Below are 27,847 nucleotides of genomic sequence, written 5' to 3'. Positions count from 1 at the left end.
TGTTGTGTAGAATTACATCTATAGCATGTCTTCTTCACACCTGATCTTTTGTTGTCAATATTATTATTTCCATCATTCCATTGGCTAACCTGAAAAACTCTAGGCTTTGTGGAAATTCTAGGATCTTTGTTTTGTTTCTCACTGATCCGTATGCAATCCTCTTGCATTGCTGCGGTTACTGCTTCTTGTAGAGTTTTTGGACGAGTTCTTCTAACTGCAAGTCTAAAATTTTCCATTTCACTACAGTTATCAAGAAATGTTTTTAGACTACATTCTTGAACATACTCTCTGCTCTCAGGATGTGCACGTCGATACAAATCCTCCAGACATTGGGCAAAATCTCTATACGATTCACCTTCTTTCTTCCTTCTAAGTTTTGCCTCAGCAACATAACTCTCTTTCATTGCCTTATGTCCAAACCTGTTGTCCATTGCTTTAACAAGTTCTTCATAATCATTTCTCTGTTCCTCTGGTAATCCATAAGCATATGTTTCAGCTTGGCCTCTGAAAGTTGTAAATAAAATCCGTCTTCTGTGATCCAAATTCCAGTTATTAAGAACAGCAACATTTTCAAAATATCGGATGAATTCACTCCAAATTTCATTTCCATCTCCTTTAAAAGTACGTTTGACATTAATTTGATGCGTAGTTCCTGAATAAGGTGTTCCAAGATTGCGTTCTTTTCCATTGCCATAGATTTCTGGTATAGTTATCGGTTTATTTGGATTTGTAGAAATTTTCGTAATCACATTTATGAACAACGCACACACGGTAACAATTCCAAAGGAAATAAGAAATTCCTTGGTCAAGCACAGAAACATATATCCTGGAAAATAATGATATAATCCAAGAACAAAAACACATCCAATGGTCAATAGTAGAATCCATATTAACACAGAGAAATTCCATTTTGAGTTTGTTAAATCCTCCTCCTCAGGTTTCCTATGTTGCACATTTTCATCCTCGAATGAATCCTCCAATCTTCGTTTCACACTTGTATTTCCTGAATTAGAAAATAATCCTGGTGTCCTTCTTTTCGGAGTTCTGACACAATTTGTCATTTCCATATCCATTAAAGAATAAGAAGTTTCATCCATTTTTCAACACAGACGTTTTCACAAAACACATCACAAAATTCCAATCGAAATATTTCTCTGTTTAATCACTGTGTGCCTTGATCCTGCACTTACAAAACGGACATCTGTAGAATTCACTAATAATTTTTCCATTGTCCGCAAAGATTTTATGACGATTTTCCATTTTCAAGAACATAGCAAAACAATTCGGACACTCTTTTCGATGATCCACACGAATAAATCCAATGAATATTAATTCTCCAGAATCACTGTAATCCATCACTTTTGCAAATTTAAATCCATTGTCATCCATTGTAGTTCACAATAAAATATTTACAAATAAATCCAACCAATCACCGAATCCATAGAATAATCACATTGTTTTATCCCACCGCTGCCACCATTTGTAGCGTTTCCGAGCTTTATATATTAATCCACTTTAATAATTTCCTTATGTTTGGTAGCGTAAGGTAAATCTTTATATAATATCCTGATAGTGAGATAAACGCAATTCAAAAAGATACAAATGTTTATTCATTTAAAATCCAAAAGTAGAATAAAATATAATCCAAATGAAAATCACATAATAAATCCAAAATACGTGTAAATGAATGAAAGGCACTAAAATCCAATTAAACAATCAAAACATTTCTACTCTCACTTCTCTCACCCTCTCTAATTATCCCGGCTATATATACCCAATTACTCCTCTCACTCCTCCTTTACTCCCCATGAACTTTCCTAAGGTTAAGCTATAAATCTAAAGACTATAAATCACTACTCCCCTTGCTCCCCACACTATCTATTATCTAACACTCTCCTCCTAATGCAATTAACTGCTCCCCATGACCTGTTCACAGTCAGGATTAACAAAGTAATTAATCTAAGCTAATGGATACACATGAAATAATGAAAACACACTAATCTACTGAATAAAATGAAATAAAAAATAGAAAAGTATTAAAATAATGCTACATTTGTAAGTAAGCAGAGTGTAGTGAAATTAATAGCATTATTGTAAGCTTAAAGCTTTAATATTTACATTCTACTGTGTTTTTCCATTAAATTCCGTGATGGTTAAATGCCTCTAAATGCAACACCTATTCACTGCGTATGAATTTACGAGTAATTTACATAAGTAGTTCTCAAACAGTGATTTCTATGTTATCGGTTAAAAAATGTATTTCATGAATGTTGTCAAAACACCATGTTTTATAATTATTCGACAAAAAAGTTGACTTTATTGTAAAAAGCAACATTTCAAGAGTTATTTATCATTGATTATATTTTCATGCTCGTCGATCTCATCTCAACAGTCTATGTGAAAACCAGTTTAAACCGGTTTTACAAAACAGCTGTTCTTGCTGTTACCTAATCACTCCCTCCGTGATCTGCACTTAATATCGATTTATTTAAGTAAACAATTGATTTCTTTAGTAAGGGAATGTAAATATAAGCATTAAATGATTTATTTTTGACGTCGTCGTGTCAATAACTGCCGTCAGGTGAACAGACAAATTATCATAACGCGCTAACGCGCGTTATTCAATTTGTCTGCTCACCTGACGGCAGTTATTGACACGACGACGTCAAAAATAAATCATTTAATGCTATATTATGTAAATTGCAACAATACGGTGTGTCGATGTATCTATTTCGTAAATGTCCAAATTCATATATGCAATGTCAACCCGTGCACGCACGGGTCAAAGTCTAGTATTTCATAAACCTGTAGCCACATAACTTTTATATAGTAGATCACCTTAAACTCGCATTTGGGCAAATAAATCAACGACAATTTTGTAATTATCACGGGGAAATTGATCGATTTTTACTGAAATCGGGTCTTTTTCATGCTACGTAGAAAAATCACGGAAATTCAAGTTTTATGCAAATCCAAACATAATTTTTTACGTCTAAAAATCAGTAGCTATGCTTGATTTTTAAAAAAATCTATAAATTTGAAGGGGGGGGGGGCAGATTCATCACAATAATTGTTAATCTTGACAAGCCAAAAAAAGGGCAAATTTGCAAATCATAAAAAATCCTAATCGGGGGGGGGGGGGGGGGGGATGAAATAATAGCACAGAGTGTCCAGGTTCACATCAAATTACAAACAACCATATGCAAATTGATTCATCAATATATACAATGAAATATATGACTAAATGCATGAGATAATGCCTGGACAAGCACTGCGGCTAGGTACAGAAACATGGTGGCCTGAAAACAGAGAGTACCAAGGGACGGTGCCTGCACGGTCAATCAGACTGGTCTACCTGTACTCAGAGTAGTCGAGCCAGTCTGCTTATGTACATGTACATAAAATTTATAACATAACAACACCCCCTCTAAAAAATAAAAATATTGTACATTGTACATAATATGTAGCTACATATATTTTTTAGTCAGCATGTACAAGGACTTGAGAATTCTATTCTTAAATATATACATTTTCAACTGTCTTTCTCTGTGATAACATTACGAATCAATTTTAAAGCCTAAAGCCCAGTAATTTCATAAAACATGAGTGACACAAAATAGGCGTGTTTTATAGCATAGCCGAAACAAACTATTGGCTGCGCCGCGTAGTTATCATAATACATAGCATGTGCTACATGAAAAAATAGTGGTTTTAAAATGTTGCTTTAAAGAGTAGAAATTATAAATAATACTAGTATAAATATAGGTAATAAGGAATCATTCGTTGAATATTATGAGGTTATAATTTCGGTCGGGGCGTGATCAATTCTATCATAAACCCCTTCTGGATTTATTGGATTTGACCACGTCCCGACCGAAATTATCACCTCATAATACTCGATCGAAGAATGAGTCCTAATTTCATAAATTATAACATTTACATAGACAGTCTCCAAACGCCCTTTTGAATTGTTGTTTTGTTACTGACAGTAAATTTTTAATGCCATCATTGCTTTTATAGTTAAAGATTAAATTAATCCTTACCAGGTAGGGAATATTAATATTTACATCCTCCCTTCAAAAAAGTGTGTGTGTAGGTGGGGGACTCCTCGATAAATCCATTTTTCATATATGTAAATTTAAGAAAACATTTTGCTGCAAGAAAAAGAAGAGGGTGGGGGCCAAATCCCCTATGCTACGTACCCCGAGTTTTAAAACCATGCAGGGGAATCGATGGATGAATCGGGAGGGGGGGGGGGGTCCGTGGTTTTAGGTGACATTTTTAATCAAGAATAGAGCACAGGGGCCAAGCCCGTTTTAACATTAATTTCAATGTAACCATTGAAATTAATGTTAAAACGGGCTTGGCCCCTGTGGAATAGAGGTACATTCTCAGTGCTGGGCTTATTTATTAAGGGGTAGAAATTATGTAAAATCTTTCTCACCAAAACCAAAGCGCTCAACCATGATAAATGTTTGTTAGATTTTACTCACGGAAAAAAGTTCAAAATATCCTTGTTATTTTTTTTACAAATACTGAATTTAGATGTTTTGATTTTCATCGATTGGAACTTTCCCATATTGCTGGATCCGCCTCTGTGTGCGTGTCCTCGAGATACTCTTAATGTGTCCAATGGATATTTCTTGTTATAGATCTATTTATATACATTTCATGCACTAGTATTTCATATTTGACAAGTACATATGCATTTAATTTGCACGATCTTTGGATTTCCAGACAGATTGCCCGTACGGGGACGACATGTACATAGCATCTCGCCGAACGATCATTACATTTCTCCTTTTAATTTATCTATTTCTTTTAAAATTAAATTCAAATTAAAATCAATGACGATCATTTTGCAAACAGCATACAACAACGAGGCTTGCATTGGGTATGTACATGTATATTGAACTTTGTTGAGCCATTTAATGCTATACCAGCCGGTGTAAGCTATGTCTATCTATATCTATATCATGACCTCACACCGTGCTGATCGGTGCACACTACGACTGGATGACATGTGCGCATTTAAGAAATTCATTTTAAAAAAGACATCAAAGGTGTATTAGTCACAAGTGCAAAAACGTCTTCTCCGAATCTTCTCTGAACTAACGACGTGTTACACAATAACGTGCACATAGTGGCAGTTTTTTTTTTCAGGATAAAATTATGATATAATATTAAAAAGTATGTCAACACGTGTATGAATTTCTTTCATAAATCACAAATATTAAAAGAATTCATTAAACCAAAGAGGTTTTTTTTCAGCTTGTATTTTTGCACTATCTGAATTTAACTTCATAATTATTGTCTATTCTACCTACATATGTAAATATGAGACAAGTGCAGTCACAGTCAGATTCGAATCTAACCATGCAATATTCTATATCCAAAAGCAGTATTGGTACATAGGCGTCGGAACCGGGGGGCTAGGGGGGGCTTAGCCCCCCCCCCCCCCCCCACTTTTTTTGCAAAGGTAGACCTAACCATTAGGTACATAGCATCATAGAGGGTTCAGCCCCCCCCCCCTTTTTCTCGCAGGAAATGTAATTGTTCCTAAATTTACCTTGAAAGATTGAGATTAGGAATTTCATGATTTGGGAAGAAAAAATTTTGGTAGGTAAATTTATTTTTGAAAGTATAGGTTTATTTCCCCCCCCCCCCTCCCCCCCCCCCACGGATTAGGATTTTCATTATTTTGGGAATTAGTTTTTTTTCTCAATATTCCTGAGGATTAGTCCAGCCCCCCCCCCCCCCCACTTTCAATTTGCTTCCGACGCCAGTGTGGTATCATAACTTGAACCTTTACAGGTATTCTGCGTGGTTCTCAATGATTTCTAATGAAACAGATTGATTATGGGGTTTTTCTCAAAATTGATCTGCTTTAATAGAAATCATAGGGAACCATACCATGCTTAATTTCGTCCGCACGTTCGCAAACACGCACCCAACTTCCGGACAGAAACAAAATTTTATTAATTCGGAAAACCCCCACCTCCGCGTTATTTTGACTTTGGTAGACCAATCATGACAAGAAGCCTACAACAGAAGACAGAATTATTGAGAATTTTCTAGAAAGTTGTGGAATGTTTTGATTTTATAAATGTCTTTCCACGTGAGGCACCTGACATTTACAGAGGAATCCAACTCCTACATTCTCCATACAGGTAAACCCTGGAGTCTCAAAACGTGATAGTGTGAGGAATAACAGACTCTAGGTGTACAGCTTCCCCACCCCATCTATATAGACCGGAACCCTGACCACGCGACCAACAGACAAATATATTAATTCCATTTCTTACACTTATATATATAAGAATCAAAATCCAGAAAAAATAGCAATATCTCAATATTTCCAGTACACTGTGACTGCCCAATAACCGGAGAATGTCACATGACTCTATATATATCCTGATTTCTTGAAGGTCAAGCCTCTCTATAGAATATGTCTATGATGAAATTTGGGTGTTCGTACTAGTATGTAATAAATATGGTCTTACTTTTCCTCTTTGTCAAATAAGGTATCAACTATACATAAGAACCTCCTTACTACCTCGAATCTACGATGGCCGACATGGGCCTGGACATAAAGTAACCACGAGTTGTGTTTGATTTGTCGGCAATTCCTAGATGCCGTCAGATCTTAAATGTGGGCAAATCTTACTTTTTGTTCAATTAAATACCAGAGGATATAGAGGTAAAAAAGTCTAGATATCTTATTTGACAAAGGGTTTAGCAAAAACAATGGCACTGCTCATAGCTCATCAGTTTTCAAGGGCCTAATTAAGGGAGAATGTACCAGACATCTGAGAAATACTAGTGATCAAGCTGTATTGCAAAGTGTTTTTAAAAATTCAAAACTCATCTCGAAAAAGAGGTTATAAACAATCAAAAATTGAAATATCGTGATTTCTTGTACATATATTAGAACAGTCTCAACAATTGAAATTTATTTTATAATCCCTTTGAGGAAGGGTTACAGAAATGGCTTATGAAATATTGGGAAAACATACAACATGACGAAGTATGCAAAAATTATTCACAACACATCCTATGGTTGCATACATGTACAATAAACACAAAATATAGGTGATCTAATCATTAGATCCAAATTAAAATCAAATGAAGTTCAAAGAGATTAATTGATTTATGCATAAGATGAACTCCCGACAATGTGGGTCTTATTATAAATTTGAAATGTAATTATTTATGACATATATAATAAGCAATTGACCAAATGCTTCATTAAGAGGGTCGGGTTCTAATGAGTTTAAATGTTAGGATGCTGTAGATTCGGAATGCCCTTAACAATGTCGGCGTATACCTGTAAATTATTTTTTTACAAAAATATCGACGATTTTGATGTTCAAACACCGACAGCAGGTAAAATCATTCTTGATTTAGCCTAATAGAATTTTGTACCATTTAAAAGCTTATAATTAATCAACCCTTAATGATTAGGACCTAAATGACATTTGAAGCAAACAGTTGATGAACCTTCCATTTTTTATGGCAACTTACCACTGCTCAGCGTTCGGCAGAGTCCCCCGCGTTCGGAAAATCCGTATGACTGGGGTGGGTACCATGCATGTACAATGTATCCGGTCATTTTAGGTTTTATGCGATCACTTCAACATCGCAAAAATTAAATACTCAGAAATTATTTGTTATACTTGATAAATTGCAAAAAGTTACTGACGCGAGTAAAAGATCGAGAAGCCACACATATTCTACTGTGACGCAAAAAAAACCAAAAAACCCGGTATGAACACGATGCGTAAAAATTATTCAACAACGAATCTTCGGCTAACCTTCGTTATAACGTTGCGGGCACGTAACAATGAGAGGATGACGTTTTATATATTTTTTAAAATCATTCTTTTTCTTGCATATATTTGAAGTTAAAATTATCAAAGATTTGAGTTCTTTTCAGTTAATGTTCTGCTTTACTTTTATTTTGTTAAAATGATTTGGGATTATACCCCCCCCCCCCCCCCCACCACCACCACCACCACATAATTAATTTGTACATTTTGAGATCACCAGGTGCGTTCCATTTTAGTCTACAGACAAAAAGTGTTGTACATGTATATGATAAACTCCTTTACCAAATATTGTAAGGAAAATGCATGCAAATAAAAAATAAATTGCACCTTGAATTTTTCATTGAAGTCGATGGGAAACGCATGTTTTGTTAAGATATATTTTAAAATGTAACTTAAACTTAATGCAAATCTCTTGGTGAATATGTGCAGAAACTTCCTCTTTGTTAAATCGTGAAATAAACCGAATCATATATTACAGATACATTGTATTAAAAAAAAAAAAGGTTTAATTTTCTTCCCTTCATGAAGGGAAGATAACCCTTCAAATAAGAGTGCAAAATGACCGTCTTCTTTTATTCAGTTATGCGAATTTGGTTCAATTAACAGTGTCGGGTCCAGGATTTTTCGAAAGGGGGTCTAAAGAGGCTGGGAGTTGGGGCCGCCTTGGGGCCTCCAGTGGGCCCAGAGCAAAGCCCTGATGGAGGCTCAAGAGGCCTCGGCCCGTTCACGAAGCTTCCAGAGATGGTGGGCGGGTTAAACACCTTTTTGAGATATTCTAGCTTTACTTACCATATTATAAGATCAATGAATAATAACAAACAACTTTTTGTACATGTAGATCTACCATATAATTATTTTTTAAAATTTTGATCGCAAAGAAGGGGGTGGGTGGGTGGGTCTAAAAGCGATTCACTTTAATCGTTATCTAGCAATACACATTTAGAGAGCTTTAACTATTTAAAATAATTATCTTTTCGATATACATTGAATACCTTAATTATGCCAAAAGAAAAAAAATGAATTATAAATTCCAGGTTTTGTGCCATTTGTGAAAAGGGCACAGGAAGTTATTGTATATAAATAAAATACATGTATATTGTAAGAACTTGAACATGTATAAAATATATTTACATTAAACTTCCAGTGTCCTTGCTAGTGGTTTGGTTCTAGAATTGTGAACATATCTAACTTGATTCAAAGAATTGGTTAAAATTTCTTTTACGGTCCAAAAACCTTATAATCTTTGCCGGTATTTCGGAGGTTACATGTCTTTCGTTCTGGTTCTCATATTATATTTCTCCTTTAATTTCCTAATTGAGTTTTTCCTATGGAGTGATGGACAAAGAAGATGCTGGCTTGATTATTTAATCAGTAAGACAAAAAAAATTGCATGCATGTTATTTTACCTTGCAGAATCTGTGAAAGTAATATCCACTTAATTCACGATATGTGTTTTTCCCCATCCTTTTTGTCGTTTGCCTTCTAACTTTCAGTTTCTCTAAAGTTGCTTGCATATATTTGTTTAAAACGTTTGCTGAATCCAAGTTTATGTCTATAATTGTCATTTAAATAATAAAGAGGGACAAAAAATCGAGAGAAAAAACCCAACAAAATTGTCGTCACGTCGTCGACACAAGAGAGACAAATTGTTTAAATAAAAAAGACTGCCTTGACAGCTGAATCAAATTACTTTTTTCAGTATTTAGTAAGCTACTTTAGTTAGGTGTCCCTTCAATCAATCAATCAATCAATCTGCTCGAATACCAAGAGAAGAGAATTGTAAGAGTTTTTAGTATTTCGCCCCATAGGTGCTGGCACTTCAGGAGAGTCGGAACGCCTCTTTCCTTGAAGGGGAATAATGCGGTAGAGTCAGGTATATAGCATTCCTACTAGCTCTGGCTAGTGGGTTAACCCTTTAGCTCGATCGGTATAGAGTGCTAGACTGGTGTGCCAAGTGTCTCTGTTACATATGTATGATTTATTTTATTGCTATTTGCAAAGGGGGATAACTTTACTTTTTAAGTTAACCCCCCCCCCCCCCCCCCCTCCACACACACACACACACCTCTTTCAAGTCTTGCATTAGAATAAAAATGAAAGACCTGCCTTTCATATTTCACATATGTTAATTTTCATATTTCTTACCTGAGAAATTTAAAGGTTTATGTAATATTTACCCTTGCTAGATAGACGTCCATCTCTGATAACTTAATGCACAAACTCCAGAGATGGGGGACCAAGAGATCTTCACGGAGAGCCACGCCAAGTCCATCCTCTCCACGATGAACACCCTCAGGAAGGACGGGACGCTATGTGACGTGACCTTGAAGGTTCAAGGTCAAAGTTTCAAGGCCCACAGGATTGTCTTGGCAGCCTGCAGTGATTACTTCTGCGCGATGTTTACGAACGAGGTGAACTGTCTCCTGTTACATTAAATATTACCTTTGGTTTGATTGATGGAGTCTTCCTACATATACTTCAGATAATCAGTGTTAGACTGAATAATAATTTTGCAGTTATAACCATTATGAAGGAGTATGAGCTAGGCTTGGGTGGTTTATGAAAAAAGGAGTGAATTTATAAATAACTGAATTTATTATGATAATTTAATAATGAGATGATTTATTACAAGTTATACTCTGTCTCAAGTTTTTGCTTCCACCACTTTTTGCTTGATATTTCAATAATACATGTAGTAGATACCTTTGTGCTCAAAATACGTTCATCCGCTAATATGAAAAATGTCCAGATTATCCATTTTGAAACGCCTCCTCTACCGCATCAGGTTTCAATACACATCCCAAAATTGAAAGTCTACGGAGATTTTGCATTGCATCAGCCATTATTTAGCCTGGATGAAAACGTTAAAAAATTGCGCAATGTATTCCGAGTGTATTCTGAATGGAGAAAAGATGTAAACATTTCCCATTATAAATCTCCGTAAGAAATTTGTTTTTGTTCCTGTCAAATTTTATGAGTGAAAAGGGATAATTGTTCAATGAAGATATCTTGGATATATTCCCTTTCATCGATTTCAATTGTATTTCTTTAACAGGTATGTGTATTTTTATTAAAAATCATCATAAAGTGATGGAAGCAATAACTTGGGGCAGACTATAACTGAATTTTAAAGAAAATGCGAGGCAGATCAATAAGTTGCAAAATGCATATAACAAGATTAGTGGGAGGAAATGATAAAATACTGCAAATTTAATGAAGCATCTAATTGTATGTAAAGAAAATACAGATAGCTAAATGAATAAGTTGATAAAATCTGTGAATTAATGGCTTGTTTTTGCTACAGATGAGTGAGAAATGTCAGTCTGTAATTGAGCTTCACGAGGTTCCCGCCGGCATAATGGACGTCCTGCTGGACTTTGTTTACACAGAGACAGTCAACGTTAGTGTGGAGAATGTACAAGAGCTCCTCCCCGCGGCCTGTCTGCTGCAGCTCACTGGTCAGTATCATAGGGTCAGAGTTAAGGTCAAGGGTCGGAGGTCCATCATCAGCGTCACAGTCGCTGGGGTATTCAATGATCTTATGAGAATTTCATCATCCCAGATATCTCACTTTGTTTAAAGGGGGCAGGGCACAATCCATGTTTACAAAATTAAGACTTGTGATAGGTTTTTATCTCATAACTTGACAACTGATATTCAATGTTTTGAACATAAGACATACCCATAGTTTAGTGTTGTGAGCATTAAAGTTGGAAGAATTTAAATTTGAAAATTTTCAACTGTGACCATGCCTCTTTCATCTTATTGATAATTTTTGTAGGTGTGAAGAATGCTTGCTGTGCTTTTCTGGAGAAACAGCTGGACAGCAGTAACTGTCTTGGAATTAAGATTTTCGCTGAGCAGCATTCTTGTCAGGAACTATTTGATGCGGCGAATATATTTGGGTTGAAGCACTTCGAGGAAGTAGTGATACAGGAAGAGTTCATGAGCCTCACTCTCCAACAGGTGGAGTCGCTGTTTACCTGCAATGAAATCCAGGTCTGTTGATGTTAGATGCTATCAATAGCAGTTTGTTTCGACAGATTTACAAGCTATAAGTATAGGGAAATACAGCTTTTTAGAATTTAGGAAGTTTTACTTGGATAAATTTGCAAATAAGGCCAATGTAAAAAACCTTTGTATTTCCCTTCAAAGGGAAAGGTCAGGTATAACCCATTGCTTGTGAAATAGTTTCAATAAAGTTTGTTTTTAACACTCACCATATAATTGTATCAAAATAGGAGCTCACATGACATTGTCAAACTTTGATATTTAATCAGTGATTGTTGGTTACTTGTAATTGTTTTAAAAAAAAAATTATGGTTAATATCATTATTCCAATTTCTTTCTTAATAACATTTCCATTTGAAGAAAACACAGATATTTTTATTGGCAGGTCTTTGAATTTCATGTACATATCAAAAAGTAAGAGATAGGGGTATACCTGGGAAGATCTTGCAAGCAGATAAAAAATACAAATAGTTGAGGCATTAAGTTTGTAATTTTTTATGTACAGTACCCTGGTATACAATTTAATATCTGTTTTGTAGGTGAACTCTGAGGAAGTTTTATATCTCTGAGGAGATTTAATATCTGTCTTGTAGGTGAACTCTAAGGAGGTTTATTGTCTGTTTTGTAGGTGAACTCTGAGGAGCCGGTCTATGAAGCAGTGGTGGACTGGGTCAAGTATGACCCGGAGGAGAGGAAGTCCCAGTTACCACGGTTACTACAACATGTCCGCCTACCTCTACTGTCCGCTAAATACATCACTGATGTTTTAGATAAGGAGGTAGGGAAACTGTTGGTTGCTTTAGTAGCAGTCACATTTCTAGCTTTTCCAGTTACCTGTAGGTCTGTTGCTCTCGATCTGAAAAAGATTTGGATGGGCGACCTGGAAGCTTAAGTTTCTTACATGTTAAAAAGTTGCAATTTACATCACACAAAAACTTGTGCTAGTTTCGGACTGAAAACCATTGCACCTATATTCACAGCTACAGCTATTTCTTTGCAACATCAGATATTTCTTGATAAAACTGTATTTTTCTGTTACATCTTATATCTTAATTGACTAGGGTCCCTCTGTTCTCTTTTCCACCAGTATAAATGTATTTCATTTGATTGACAGCCCCTCATTAGACAATGCCACGCCTGCCGAGATCTCGTGGATGAAGCCAAGAGGTTTCACCTTCGTCCAGACCTCCGCACAGAAATGCACGGACCACGAATGGCACCTAGGGTCGGTGAGTAAAGAGTGGTTCTTGATGTACAAGTATGATAGGAAATGTTGAAATGAATTCAGTAGGTCACTGTTGATATAGATGTCCTACAGGATCCGTAGATGGTAAAATGAAATCTTAGTGGTACCTTTGTTTTAATATATTCCTAAGATAGGGATATGGATTTCTCCTGTATACTTTGAAGGAGATTATTGTGACACAATTCAGAGGTTAGAATGCAGAATTTATTTCTATCAATACCATATATTTCTTTGTTAAGCAATAAATCTATCTTGCACAGGTACTGACGATCTGCTAGTCGTGTTGGGAGGATTTGGATCACACCAGAACATGGTGGATACGGTGGAGAAGTTTGACCCCAAACACCAAACCTGGAGCAGGCTGCCGGTAAGTGAGGAGGGGGGTGGGCAGGGAACGGGGAGACCAAGCTGTAGATACATGTACAATGAGGGGGTAGGGGCAGGAGATACCAAGCTGTAAATACAATGAGGCCAGAGGGGGTAGGGGCTGGGGAGAGGGAGACCAAGCTAATTATTAAGAACAACACCCTAAATAAAATACAACTGATGTGCTTGATCAGCATGAAATTAAGTAAGTGCCAAATAGTGGACTGATATACTGAATATACCAGTGTTTAGGCCTGTCTTATTTATAAAACATAACTGACTCAATTTCTCTTTTTTGTGCATAGAACCTGTCAAAGCGTCGGAGGTATGTGGCTGCAGCTTCAGTCGATGGTAGGGTGTATGTGATTGGTGGATACGACGGCCAATCACGGCTCTGTACAGTGGAGTGTCTAGATTTATCTGAGGAGGAGCCAGCGTGGCAACATGTGGCTCCCATGTCACAGAGGAGGGGGCTGGCTGGAGTATGTGTATATAAAGGTCAGTAAGTAAAGTTGGTTAATTAAGTCAGGGAATATACCCACAGTGAGGGAGTAAGCATAGTAAGATTAGATTTATGCAGTGTTATAAGATTTTAATATTTTACACTAATGCATGCTACAGTGTACTTTGTATTAACACAGCTATGTATTTTGAGTGACATAGATGATGTGAGAATCCTGTTTAATGTTATTCAGGTGAGATTTTTGTGTGTGGGGGTTTTGATGGATACAGCCGTCACACCAGCATGGAGCGTTACACCCCCAAAGACGATCACTGGACCACCCTCAGTGGAATGGCGGTGGGTAGGGAGGGAGCAGGGCTGGTAGTGGCGGGGGAGAAGATATACTGTATTGGAGGGTACGATGGAATCAATCTTCTGGACTCGGCCGAGAGATACTGTCCTCTAACAGAGCAGTGGGAGACCATCACACCAATGACCACTCGAAGATCAGGTACGCAGACAAACTCAGGCTCAGTTCTACACACCAAGGCATAGCTCTACACACCGTACATCCAGACACACCCATACATACCCAGACCATCACACCAATGACCACCAGACGATCAGGTACTCAATCCTAGGCACAGCTTTACACTGTGTAGTACACACCAAGGCAAACCAAGATACAGTACACCCAAACATACCAATACATACCCAAACATACCAATACATGCCCATACCATCACACCAATGACCATCCGGCAGTTAGGTATTCAGACAAACCTAGGCACAGCTCTACATATTCAGACAAACCAAGGCACAGCTCTACACACCAAGGCATAGCTCTACACACCGTACATCCAGACACACCCAGACATACCCAGACCATCACACCAATGACCACCCGACGGTCAGGTATGTAGACAAACCCAGGCACAGCTCTACCCACCAAGGCAAACCAAGATACAGTACATCCAGGCATACCCAAACATACCCATACAATTCAGACACACTACTTAATACACTGACATGTACAAATACCCAGACACACAAACATGCTGAGGCACACTAAAGCAGCATAGACACACAGAGAAACACCTTGACAAACTAAGGCAAATCCAGACACACTTTGACAAACCCAAAAAGATGTAGACACCACAGCACACCTTGAAAAAATAGACACAACCAAGCACAGCCTTACACACTCCTATACATGTACATTAAAACTAGACAGATATCAGCTCTCTACTCTTCAGCTTACTGGGTGTCTTCTTTTTGGTTATTTTTAGTATTTATCTGCTCATCGGAACAAAGGGGTTTTCAAAATGTTTATTTGAGTCATGGTCACTAAAATCTGATGTTGTAAAAACATTAACTTGGTTAATTTTACACGTTGTTTGGGCTTGTTTTTTTCATGACAATAACTGAATAATTTTTGCCTGTTGTAGGAGCTAGTGTTGTCATGACAATAACAAAATTGATTTTTGGGTGTTGTAGGAGCTGGTGTAGCGGTGACCAATGACCTAATTTATGTGTGCGGGGGATATGACGGTACAGACCACCTAGCCAGTGTGGAGTGTTTCAATATTCACACACAGCACTGGACACAGTTACAGAATATGGTGGTGCCGCGGTGCTATGTGGGGGCTTGTGTACTGAGGGGTTACCTGTATGTGGTGGCAGGGTAAGTTATTGAGGGGTTACCTGTATGTGGTGGTAGGGTAAGTTATTGAGGGGTTACCTGTATGTGGTGGTAGGGTAAGTTATTGAGGGGTTACCTGTATATGGTGGTAGGGTAAGTTACTGAGGGGTTACCTGTATGTGGTGGCAGGGTAAGTTATTGAGGGGTTACTTGTATGTGGTGGTAGGGTAAGTTATTGAGGGGTTACCTGTATGTGGTGGTAGGGTAAGTTATTGAGGGGTTACCTGTATGTGGTGGTAGGGTAAGTTACTGAGGGGTTACCTGTATGTGGTGGCAGGGTAAGTTATTGAGGGGTTACCTGTATGTGGTGGTAGGGTAAGTTATTGAGGGGTTACCTGTATGTGGTGGTAGGGTAAGTTATTGAGGGGTTACCTGTATGTGGTGGTAGGGTAAGTTATTGAGGGGTTACCTGTATGTGGTGGCAGGGTAAGTTACTGAGGGGTTACCTGTATGTGGTGGTAGGGTAAGTTACTGAGGGGTTACCTGTATGTGGTGGTAGGGTAAGTTACTGAGGGGTTGCCTGTATGTGGTGGTAGGGTACATGTAAGTAAGTTACTGAGGGGTTACCTGGTGGCAGGGTATGTTGCTGATGTGGTAGGGTACATTTAAATTACTTATTGGGGGGTTACCTGTATGTTTTGGCAGGGCAAGTTACTGAAGGTAACTTACTAATAGAGAGATTGCCTGCCAAAGGTTTTGGTAAATCATGCATAAGAATTTTTTAATGCCATTTTCTGGAAGACTTTGTCATAGGAAATCATCTTAATCCCAATTACCTTGGCAATTACCTGTCATTATTGAGGACTTTTGATCTTCTTATCTGTTTAGGTACGATGGGAACACACTTCTAAACACCATTGAAAAATTCGACCCCACCACTGGGAACTGGGAAATTCTGGATATTGCCATGACGACCCACCGATGTGATGCGGGTGTGACAGTTGTCAGGAAATGACAACCACAGGAAACAACTGGAATGTTGTCAATGAGAGAGTGATAACCAGTGATGTCTGCTTCAGAAAATCTCTTCTGTGTTGTCTGTGACTGTCCTTGCTCCGGGCGGCATATCCTAGGACTGAAGGATTCGACAACAGTCTATGCATTTAGTGACTAACAGACATTGACCTTTTTTTTGGTCCAAAGTGAGGCTCTGACAATTGCGGCCAATGTGATATACAAGAATGGTATGCTAGAAGACTTCTTGAAGGCTGATTGGAGGAATTCTGGGAGCATTTGAGAGACAAATTGTGCAATATACTTTTGAATATTCTGTGTGAATCTATATCTACGTTATCTACTGAATTGTACATGTTTTCTGTTTCTTCCACAGCTGTACATGTATGTGCTTGTCATTGCTTACTTCCACTGCGTCCAATTTAAATCCAGCCATTTGCTTGATGGTTTATTCAGCTATTTACAGGGTAGAGTTATGATGACAGATTATTTATATAAAAATGTTGTAACTTTATTTTCTGTGTTTTCAATGAGAGAGAGAGAGATCTCGAGAGATCAAGAGATGTTTCCAGCATACAATTAGAAAGCTGCTATCACATAACCCCCCCCCCCCCCCAGTCAAGAAAAAAACCCCTAAAATATAGTTTGATGAGAAACCATATTATATACCTGTAATACTCTAACATTTTATATTCAGTTAAGGTAGCTATGAAAATCATTCATGACTTGTGACCCAGTAAATATTAAGAATACATTTGTATTTGAATAGGACTTTCCATTTTCTGGTCCTTGAGAATCATTTGATGGTGAAAGAGAGACAATGAAAAAAAGGATGCTGTACAACAATTAGATGATTTATTCAAATATCGTAAAATTATGAACATATCAACAGGGAAGTAGGTATGGATGAGTTTATACAGTATTTACAATATGAACTTCTAGTGTCCTTATGATGCTTGGAATGTTGCTGATGCTTTACTTAGACCAGACCTCCTGAAAAGAGAGAAGATAACATATACCCCTGGTAATCTCACAACATTTCAGTCTCCATGCAGAAGCAGTAGAATTTAATTAAGTCATCTTTATTTTTCCTTGTGTTGAGTTTCTTTTGTGTGTCTTGAGTGATTGTAATTGATATTTCTGGTATTTTCCCTTGTTTTTACATGAGTTTTATTGGAAAAATTGCAAACAGTAATCCACCTCAGTAAAAATGAATTTGACGGGAAATTTCCCTCTTTAAAACATGCTATAATCATTATTGCACTGTAGGAAAAATGTACTACCATTACAGTTAAAATGTTTTGACTTGACCTTTCTTTTCCAATACACAACACAGGCAATTATTTTTGTTATCTACCCTTACTTAAATTCCCATGTTAAAAATCATTTCAATGAATACATATACATGTACCATGTCTTACTTTTTTAGTTTACAATTCAATGACTTTTAACTTTTAATCACAGCATTTGGCTGTTTAATTTATGGTGTTATAAAAGTAAGTACATGTAGTGTTTGTGTAGTATGCACAGAGTGCAAATGATAGGGATAAACATTGAAAATTGTTTCTAAATCAACAAATTTTTGAAACTGTAACAACCCCTTCATTTGACGGGCTGTGGATGAAGACAACTTACGCTTGAGAGAGGAATGTATCGAAGTTGATTTTGTCTTCGCTTGCACCTTCAACTTTTTCATTGACTGGGCTAATTCCTAGAGTATCCATAGCTGTCAACAGAAAAAAAATATAATCAGATGATCATTTCATGATGGAAGCAAGACTTAATTTTTGGTGTGTAGCAATGAGCGTAACAATAGATATCGACAGCTAATATGGCATTAGTTGGAGATAAAAGATTAAAGGGACTTGGACACGATTTGACTTAAAATTTTCAAATTTTATTTTTCCATTTTCAATGTTTATTCTGATAAATATAGAAGTTTTTAATGCTATGTCAAAATTTGAAAGTCAAATATCAAGTTAAAAGCAAGATACAGAGTTCATAAACTGCTTTCTGATCTTGGGGCCAGATGTGTAATATTCAACCAAAGCCCCTTATCTATCTTTGCTAGCCAAGGGTTTTCATTACGGGGGCTATTCTTGTAGGAGGAGAGCAGAGTTTCCATCCTGCACCGCTCCATGATTGAAATCCTTGGCTAGGGAAGATGCTTGAATCTTTAGTTAGGTGCTCTTCAACTTAGCTAAGTGGCACAGGGAATGAAATGGGTCTAATCAATTCATGCAGACATTTTCAAATTACCGGTATGCTTGCTAAAAAGGTAGCACGTACTGTTCATATATTAGAATTTATTCATAATTCTACTACAGTTATTGCCGAGATCAAAGAGATGCCGCGGACATTACTCTCCAATATACCACGAACGTCATCAGTAAATTATTAGATCAGAAATACCTATTTGTCTCGCAATGATAATGAAAGAACAACTTCAAACCTTAAAAAGTTTAAAAACCATTTCAATTTCACGTGTTAGTTCCTGTCAAAACGATGTGTATCGCCTCAAATGTTTATTTTTAAAGGGACTTGGACACGATTTAAGATCAAAAATTTTATTTTTATTTTTTATGTATGAAATCCTTTACTGGTGCATTTTAAATGATTGACCAAAATATTGAATGTTAAAGTCAACCTACAAGTGAGATACAGACGTAAGAAACAGTTGTTATGTAAACAAAGCTCGAGTCTTATAGTTGTTTACAAAAAATGTAATGTAGAGAATTACCATTTCTTCGACAAAATGACAAGTAAAAACTAATTAAACCAATTCAGTATCTTCATAAATACAATTATCAACAAAAGAAAGATACATGTGATTGAAATTACACCAATACAACACATATGTAAAAAATGACAATATTCGAGTTTGTTTACAAAACAAAGAATTATTAACTCTGTATCTTGCGTATAACTTGATATTTGACTTTCAAATTTTGACATAGCATTATATAATCTTCTATATTTATCAGTATAAACATTAAAAATGGAAAAATAAAATTTGAAAATTTTAAGTCAAATCGTGTCCAAGTCCCTTTAAGAGATCAATGCGGCTTCCCTAGCACATTTTCACTATGTGTTTTTACATAAAATATATAACGTATTGTAGTAATAATCGTATGAAATTGCCCTTAGAATATTAGGAATATGATTCAAAGATATTTTATAAATAAGTGAAGAGTATTAAAAATCCAAAGAAAAATTCTGTCGTCTGCATGTGATAATCATTCCTTTGATCAATACACATGTAAACATTCCTAACAAAACTGTTGGGGTTATATAGAACAGCCATCAAAATGACCTAGATCGTCTCTGTATAGGATAATCGATCTGTAGAAATACTGGACTGTTAGTAGAATAGAAATAAAGTTCTTGTTTTTGTGAATGTTGCAGGATAACCTCCTCGGTCTCGAAATGTTGTTTGAAATATAATTAAAAGCCTCGATCAGCTAACGCCTCGGCTTTTATATTTCAAAACAACATTTCTCGACCTCGGAGGTAATTCTGCAACATTCACAAAAACTTGTACTTTATTTCATAAATGAAATCACAGATATGGATACACCCTCTAATAATGAGGTTGTCCAAATATCCGACGTTTCCCAGACTTTTTCTTTGATATTATACTTTGCACTTTAAATATCCAAATCATTAGAAAGAGCCAAGAAAATGTCAGATATTCTAAAGTAACTGTAGTACGATAAATTCAAACACAAAACATGTAGATATCATTACACAGTCAGCCACATATTCAACATTTTTACCTTCTTTGTACTGTTGTAGTGTGATAAATCCCCGGTTTGTGGGGTCCAGCATGTTGTACACAGACTGGATATTTGTGTCGTCAAACAGACAGGGGTAGTCGTGTTTAGTAGCTCGGGATCGCTGCAGTTTCTCGAGTAAATCAATCATATACTTCTTTGGGTTTTCTGAAATTTTTACAATGGCAGTTGAAAATCTCTTGCTTTATCTTAAATAGCCATCCTTTTTTTTTCCTAATCAAAGAAAAGATACGTACCTGGTCTGTTGTATATGAGTTGTGAAGTCATGTTATTGAAAAGCTCCAACACTCGATGTTGTTCGAGGTATTCCCTCGCTTCGACATCACGACCAACCGTACTTGCTGTGGACGACATCTTTGATGACTTAATTGTCATGGCAACAGTTGAGAAATTGAAGGTAAAAAAAAATATAGAGTAGATAATTTTAATGTTTTGTGATATAAGGAATACATTAATATACACAAATATTTTTTTAGAGAAAAATCTTTGAAATATTGCAGGCCCTGAGTAAATGTTTGTTATTATATCCGGGCAGTTTTAAAATGGCAGCGCGCACTTGTTTCTGATGTTAACAAATAGAAAACGTTTATCGGCATGGATATGAAGAGAAATTCATTACCATTATAGTATTCAACTTTTATGGTAGTTATTATCTCGTGAGTGTTGTTATTTTTGGTTTGCATTATTTTGTGAATCATCGTTTTGCCTGTCAAATTATTTCGAATTGCCTCTATTTTTTTTTTTACCCCATTGTTCATACGTTATGTTTAATTACACATGTATTTAGATTCAATGTCTCTTTTAGACTGTTAAATTTAAATTAATAAATGCATCATGTAATGTAAGGAATAACTCAGTCATTGAAATGTTATCATATAATATGATGAATTTTATTTTATTTTCATTAGATTTAAAGTTTAAACCTCAGAAATGTCGTATCCAGTGGAACACAAAACAGTGTTTGTCCTGGACAGAGGTCCGCTGTTCGCGCGGTCCTGTAAACAGAGTATTGAATATGACGTCATGTCTAAGACCAAAACACCCGGAATTATCCCTGCTGCACCGATCACGAAGTCGATGTGGACTTGTAACGTTGAGACCATGATTGAGTACATGCAAATTGTGTTTGATATATTTCCTGCCAAACGAACGGTAGGTGTGAAATCTAAGACTGAATAAAAAGGTTCTCAAGAGCATCAAAAATGTTAAAAGAAATTATAAATCAAATAATTATTAACTGACTTAATGTGTAGTTCAAAATGGATTTAATAATTATGCATACTTCCAAATCAGTGCCTGTTTTCTTAAATGAATGTTAACATCAAATTCTCTCAATATGAAATGTTATAAAAACTGTTGAGGTTCATCTTTTTAGACTAAAAGATTATGAGTAAAGCTTACAAAAACAATAGATTTGTCTGTATACTTGTAACTTTAGAAGAATTCAGTTTTACATCTTGAATTAGATTTTATTTCATTGGCTTTAATAAAGATTTCAGTCTTTTCTTACCGTCAAGTGACTATTCTGTCTTTAATGTTGTTTTGAAAGTTCATTTGAAGAGAGATCTTTCAAATCTTTTCATGTGTTCAAAATTAATCATATAGGATACTTTCCATGGCTTCTCAGTCGCAATTCAAAATGTGAAGAGTTGTCCCTCTTTGCATGAATGTGATTGTCAAATAAACAGTGCAGGACCCAGTGAGCGAACTTTATATAGAAAAAGAATTGTTTTACATTTATAATATTACCAAGTACATGCATACACTTGTGTGTGCACCTGACTGACAGGTATAAGCAAGACATTTAACCTAAAAGAGCTATATCCACATACACAATGCATTCAATGTAACAATTTACCTGACCGTTTGTTTTTATTAGATAAGAGTGGTAGTTGGAGATGAGACTTTAAATGAATGGCAGCAGAAAGACCAAAATATACAGCAGGTAATGAATAAATGACATATACAACAATGAACCATCAATCATTGTGAACAATAAATGTAATAGAGGGCACTACCGATTGGGACTGGGACTGTGAACCTGGGTTCAAACCGAGCAGTGTACCAATGTGAATGAAGGGTTGCACATGTACCAATAACCAGAGCTAAGTTAGAAATCACACCCCGTCTCACTAGGGTGTCACTAAGTGCTTCTATAGTTTGTTCATTTTAACAGAATGCATGCTGATAAATGTGGACCAGGTTGACAGATTGACAGCCATGGCAGATTGTAATTCTAATCAAAGTTCTTACATTTATCTCTAAATTATAGAACACAGAAACAAGCAAGGGTTTCAGATTGATTATTTGAGGTATTAAATTGGAATGCCCAATGGCGTGATGAAGATATTACTTTAAATGGATTGAAATTTGATCGATTTATCACACCTATTAACGTATAATTTATTTATAAAAATTAAAGTTGTTTAAATAGCTCATTGTTTTTTTAAGTGTATTACTTCGTTGGAAGTAAGACTAACTTCTTACAAAAATGTTTATCATGAAGTGCTAATTCACTTGCTCGTGACATAGTGAATTTTCAAAATGTGATGTTATTATGTGTTGACAAAAATGTGATGTTTTTATGTGTTGACAGGTGATGTTGGCCTTGGGTCAGGTGGGACCCCCAGGGCCGAAAGCCAAGGAGGATGAGAATGTGATCCGGGGCCTGACCCAGGCTGTACAAGTGCTGTGTGACCCCACCCCCCTCCAACAAGAGGAGGACCAGGACCTGCTTCAGAACAAAGGGAGGATAATCTGCCTCACCACAGTCAAAAGGTCAGGATTAGTTCTCTTATCCTGTAGAACTGGTATTTTAAGATCAAAGTTCTCATATAGAGAAACAATTTATGGTGGAAATGCCAAGGATTGGATATGAAAACGAAAGTAGATTAAGTACATATAGCTAATCTTAAATTAAAACAGACTCTAATAAATGTACATACACACTGTGAGTATCCAGGGTTATAGTCATCCATGTGACTTTCATCCAGTGGTACTGAAAAAGTAACTCCATTACAGCCTACATGTATGATTTACCATCTTTAACCAAACCCATTTCAAATGCAGTCATTGAAAATGTTGATGAATGGGAAGGAAATAAAGTGGTTGTGAAAAAGTTTTTAAAAAAGCATGCAGTAGACAAGGGAGACTATCTATCTATGATGATTGTTGTCCTGATGGAGTAAAATCATCAACGGATATCTGAATTTGTTCTTATTGATCAAAAGCACTACATGAAAGGTATCAAGAAACATCAAATTTTCAAAATAATTGATTAGCATTCAGTTTTTAAGTGTGTAAAACCTGAAGGTTGTGGGCTTCTGTCCAGTTCTCTTTTGTGATAAAACAAGTATGTCAGCTTTGACCTCTATTGTTATTTGCAGTGAGAGTCAGATGCGGGCCTATGAGGAGTGTGTGAGTGATGCCATTTTACAACACAACCAGCTGGCCGAGGACTCAGATAGGTAAGTCTACAACACATACAACAATAACACTTGAAACAACAACATCATAACATAAACAAAACCAACAACAACATACATCATACAACACAACCAGCTGAGAGAGGACTTGTAGAGTTTGGTGAACAACAAAAAAATCAACAACAAAAACAGAAAAACAACAAAAAACCAGCTCAAAATGAACAAAATACAACACAACAGCTGAGAGAGGACTCAGATATTTAAGTCAACAACACAACAACAATTAAAACAACATCATCATTCTCATACAACACAACAAGTTGAAAGAGGACCCAGATGGGCAGGTCTACATCAGGCACAACACTGAAAACCCACAACACAAAGAACAAATAAAAACAACAGACTCATCAACAACATACATCATACAACACAACCAGTTAGTGGAGAATGCAGTCAAATTATTCAGTAACAAATCGCGGCTATGTTAAGGCTGCCCGATTAATTTCACAGCGATGTGTAGGAAGTCACTTGTCTGTACTTCATAAGATATGACGTCATAGTTAACTTTGACGTCACGATCTGCATTCCTTTCGATCGTTCTTAGGGAATGTATCATAACGTAATAAGTGATATTTGATTGTGCATAATAAAACCGCTTCATTCCTTTACATAGACACTGATGTAAATACCAGTGATACTAAATTCAATATCACCGATATGGAGTATAAAACAATCAACAGTTTTAAAGCTTCGTAATAGGTAAATAACTATTTATAAACTAATGGTTTTGAGACTCCCCCTGCTACGTGTAATCTAATAAATGAATGGTGATATGTATATGCATATAAAAAATGGCTTGGTACAAGTGAAAGATAAAAACAATCTAAGTATATTTTACGTGAAATCGGGAGAGAAAATAAGTACCCATGTGAATCTTGCTGGGGGAAACCTACCGATTGACCCGATTTTGTGTAAATCGAGCCTAAAATGTAAAAATGTGCCTAATTTCGATGGCAGTGCAAAATGTTTCGACAATATTTTAAATAAACGAAATATTTATATGAACCCCCAGCAAGAACTGCAAAATACATTACTTATCGAAGGATTTTTCATAAAAATATTTTTGAATTAATGTCATTATTCACTTGCGCCGATGCGATATTTATAGATTATTTACCCTGTTACAATACACCCGTCACTTGCTTAAGAAAAATATATGACGTCACAAAATACATCAAATATAGTGTTGGATCTCGCTGTTAATTTATGTAATAAAAGTTTAAAGAAACTCACTCGGTGAAAGTATTTTTCGATAATTAAAATAGTATCATTTTTCGATATATATTTAGCTTCGGACAGCCTTAACATAGCCGCGATACAACAACAACAACAACAATTTAACACAACAGGAGGAAATTGTTCAGACAGGTCATTGACAACAACTCAACTGCATAAAGTAAAACAACATCATCAAATGGACACAGCACTCACAACAAGTTAAAACAATTCACTGACAACAAGAATAAAAACAACATTTTCAATAGCATCAAATGAAAACAACACTTATGACAACAAATAAAAGCAAACATCACTAACAACAAAAACTTATAAAAAAAACAACACTAATGACATCTACAACAAGTTCTTAACAATAATGTCATCTTCAGTAGCATGGAAAACAGTATTCTTGATATACCTGTACAATATATTTGGAACACAGGCTTTTTACGATATGTCTGTACATGTTTATGTGGGTGAGTGATTACATGGACTATATATTGGTATATATATAATATAATTACTGAATCTTAATCCATATAATTCTGTGTATTGGAAATTGTTTTTACCAGTACATGTAGATAACACAACTAGTAGGAAAGCCCAGAAACATGAACGGTTCATTGCAATAGGCAAAGTATGACTGTTTTATTATGAATTTATGGACAACATAAGATGGATGTTGTCAGATATGACAAATTGAGTTTAATTTGTACGGAAAAAGCTCCTGTAGAATTTATATCTTTTACTGTCTGGAAATGTAAAGCATGCTTGGATTACGCATTGTTTGGGGAGTCTGGCTTTCCTCAGGAGAATTTCTCTGAACAAGGGAATTATGATGATTCATGATAGCTTAAAATAATTCCTATTTATATACAAAAGTACACTGAATTAGATATCAAAATGGTGTTGGAAGGGGTGTTCTATTTTGATTTAATTACAACAGATTAATAATCAATTTATGTGTGATTAGTTAATCCAATGCAAGGTACATGTTTGAGTGATGTGTACTTTATTTTCTACGATCAATGATTGCGTAGCTTTGTATATAAGATTTAAACATATTGTATAGTCAACTGAGGATCTTGGGTATGAATAACTAAAACATCCACCAAACAAACACACTAATATAATACAAGATAGGGTGATATTATAGAATCTATTGGTTTTCCTGTGACCAATACTTTGAGGTTCATGGGGGCATAATTTTACGAACTCATTAGTATCTTTTAAAGTTGAAATTTTTTAAGGAATTAATTGGGCAAGAGATGCCATGTAAAAATCTTATGATTTCACAATAGTACTCAGCCCCCCCCCCCCTCCTCCAGTGAGCAAAAGTAACATGTCAAGGGCAATTTGGTACTTATGTCACCATTTAATACGTTTTATCTCTTGGGTGACAATGTCATTTTGCTCAAATTACCCTCTAATGCAGTAAAACAATAACAAAGCCTCCCTGATAGATGGTACAATATCACCTTCCTAGTGCTATCAATTTATGGTCCTCTTTAAGGAGCAGCACAGTGACACCTCATTGGTGATTAAGGATACAGTGAGACCTCTCTATCCAAGGGCATTTATCTGAATGTTGCCCTGAAAGGGTCATTGGAGGCCCAGTTATCTACAAGCTTAGCTACTCTATAGGACCAAATAGCTTGTGCTTCATATTATCATGTAATTCTCAGTGGTTTGATAGTGATAGTCTATAGTAGCATGATTATTACAATATTGGTATGCATGATTGTACTGATCATTTAAGACTCTTACTGTGTGTATAAGAAGTTTAAATTATTTTCATGTTTGCCCTGTGTACTTTTGAAAAATGGGTCAGGGCCACAGGAAATCGGCATAGTTTGGGGTTGAGAAATAAGCTAAAAGTCTATATTGCATAAAGAGGCTGTAAGTGGGGGTATTGAACAAGTGGAAGGGTTCCGTTGTTAAGATCAGCAGGTGCTTGCTGTAGGTATAATTTGGCCTCTTAATAACTCTCTTGATAACTTAGATGTGATCTTTTAAGTGAACTCCCAACAAAGCTATGTTAAATGGTGGATCTAAATATAAGGAGATATGCTTATTAGCAATTTACAAGTGTCTCCTCATAGATGGTCTCATCAATTATTAAAATGATTTTTTGTGCACTATCAGAATATTAATTATTGTAAAAGTTATAAATTCCACAGATTCCTGAGGTAACTGTTCACACTGACTGAAAGTGGTTTCTTTTGAAACAGAGAAAAAACTGCGTATCTGAGTATTAAAAAAAAATTAAGATATTAATTGTTTTGACTATAACGAAAGAATAAATTTATTGCTAGGGCTCTCAAGCGCTAGCAACTTCATTAGTCTTTTTCACTGGAATACTCGTGCTTTACTTCATAGTAGGGGATTCTGGAAATACATGTACTGTACTACTGTAGATAAACTGTACCATTTGAGTTTCGTTTTATCATCTTCAAATGAAGTTTTGTGTTTTATTGAATATGTCAAAAAGTAACAGTAGCATAGGTCTTATAATGCAAAGTTATTTTAAATATTATAATAAATAGCTAGCTTTATCTTAAATTCCTTCGAGCTCAGAAAACAACCTCAGATATGTTTTCCAAGCTTGCCGGAAAGGCCGGAGAAGATACAGTTGGGAGAAAACAGTACCAATGGTTCTTGAAAATTTTCACATCGAAATTAAAATTACAGTAGATACATAATGACAAGGCTATGCCATGCATTGCTGATGTGAAACCCACTCTAGATTCACAATTCTAAATTGAGACCCCACTCCAGCACAATTCCAGTACACCACTGT

General features: G+C 35.9%; 3 protein-coding genes across 7 annotated transcripts in view; 2 read left to right on the top strand and 1 right to left on the bottom strand.

Moving 5' to 3' along the window:
• Positions 1-9,094: 9,094 nt before the first annotated feature.
• On the top strand, positions 9,095-17,064 carry LOC105325561 (kelch-like protein 12). Of its 2 annotated transcripts, none has more exons than XM_011425177.4 (11): positions 9,095-9,200; positions 10,016-10,240; positions 11,134-11,287; positions 11,611-11,828; positions 12,469-12,618; positions 12,955-13,069; positions 13,347-13,453; positions 13,758-13,950; positions 14,148-14,405; positions 15,392-15,578; positions 16,425-17,064. In XM_011425177.4, the coding sequence occupies exons 2-11, from the start codon at positions 10,058-10,060 to the stop codon at positions 16,549-16,551; spliced, it is 1,692 nt and encodes a 563-aa protein (XP_011423479.3). In that variant the 5' UTR covers positions 9,095-9,200; positions 10,016-10,057; the 3' UTR covers positions 16,552-17,064. The 2 variants fall into 2 exon arrangements, with proteins under 2 accessions (XP_011423479.3, XP_065936896.1); XM_066080824.1 differs by lacking the exon at positions 9,095-9,200 and adding an exon at positions 9,652-9,702.
• Positions 17,065-17,391: 327 nt separating this feature from the next.
• LOC105337479 (EF-hand calcium-binding domain-containing protein 10) lies at positions 17,392-20,737 on the bottom strand. Its single transcript, XM_011442209.4, has 4 exons — positions 20,581-20,737; positions 20,327-20,491; positions 18,186-18,276; positions 17,392-17,543 (listed from the first exon to the last, which is right to left on the bottom strand). The coding sequence occupies exons 1-4, from the start codon at positions 20,717-20,719 to the stop codon at positions 17,498-17,500; spliced, it is 441 nt and encodes a 146-aa protein (XP_011440511.2). The 5' UTR covers positions 20,720-20,737; the 3' UTR covers positions 17,392-17,497.
• Positions 20,738-20,855: 118 nt separating this feature from the next.
• The window catches only part of LOC136269546 (integrator complex subunit 13-like), an 83,733-nt gene continuing 76,741 nt past the window's right edge, over positions 20,856-27,847 (top strand). For 3 of the 4 annotated variants that reach the window (XM_066080822.1, XM_066080823.1, XM_066080820.1), the window contains exons 1-5: positions 20,856-21,000; positions 21,253-21,496; positions 22,224-22,289; positions 22,941-23,122; positions 23,731-23,811. In XM_066080822.1, the coding sequence (XP_065936894.1) occupies positions 21,275-21,496; positions 22,224-22,289; positions 22,941-23,122; positions 23,731-23,811 (551 nt within the window). In that variant the 5' untranslated portion in view covers positions 20,856-21,000; positions 21,253-21,274. The remainder of the gene's footprint in view (positions 21,001-21,252; positions 21,497-22,223; positions 22,290-22,940; positions 23,123-23,730; positions 23,812-27,847) is intronic. The other variant, XM_066080821.1, reaches the window with a different exon arrangement.

Source organism: Magallana gigas, chromosome 4, assembly GCF_963853765.1.
Source record: "Magallana gigas chromosome 4, xbMagGiga1.1, whole genome shotgun sequence".
Taxonomy (NCBI): domain Eukaryota; kingdom Metazoa; phylum Mollusca; class Bivalvia; order Ostreida; family Ostreidae; genus Magallana; species Magallana gigas.
Note: the sequence above shows the minus strand (reverse complement) of the source record. Positions and strands in the feature narration are given on the sequence as shown.

What these genes read in the sequence shown, in the direction of transcription:
- LOC105325561 (XM_011425177.4), top strand. Translation starts at nt 10,058, where the DNA reads ATGGGGGACCAAGAGATCTTCACGGAGAGCCACGCCAAGTCCATCCTC. An exon ending in GCGCGATGTTTACGAACGAG is followed by an intron (nt 10,241 to 11,133) that starts GTGAACTGTCTC and finishes TTTTTGCTACAG; the next exon opens with ATGAGTGAGAAATGTCAGTC. An exon ending in AAACCTGGAGCAGGCTGCCG is followed by an intron (nt 13,454 to 13,757) that starts GTAAGTGAGGAG and finishes TTTTGTGCATAG; the next exon opens with AACCTGTCAAAGCGTCGGAG.
- LOC105337479 (XM_011442209.4), bottom strand. Translation starts at nt 20,719, where the DNA reads ATGACAATTAAGTCATCAAAGATGTCGTCCACAGCAAGTACGGTTGGT. An exon ending in ACTACAACAGTACAAAGAAG is followed by an intron (nt 18,277 to 20,326) that starts GTAAAAATGTTG and finishes TTCTGTTGACAG; the next exon opens with CTATGGATACTCTAGGAATT. An exon ending in GATACATTCCTCTCTCAAGC is followed by an intron (nt 17,544 to 18,185) that starts GTAAGTTGTCTT and finishes CTCTCTTTTCAG; the next exon opens with GAGGTCTGGTCTAAGTAAAG.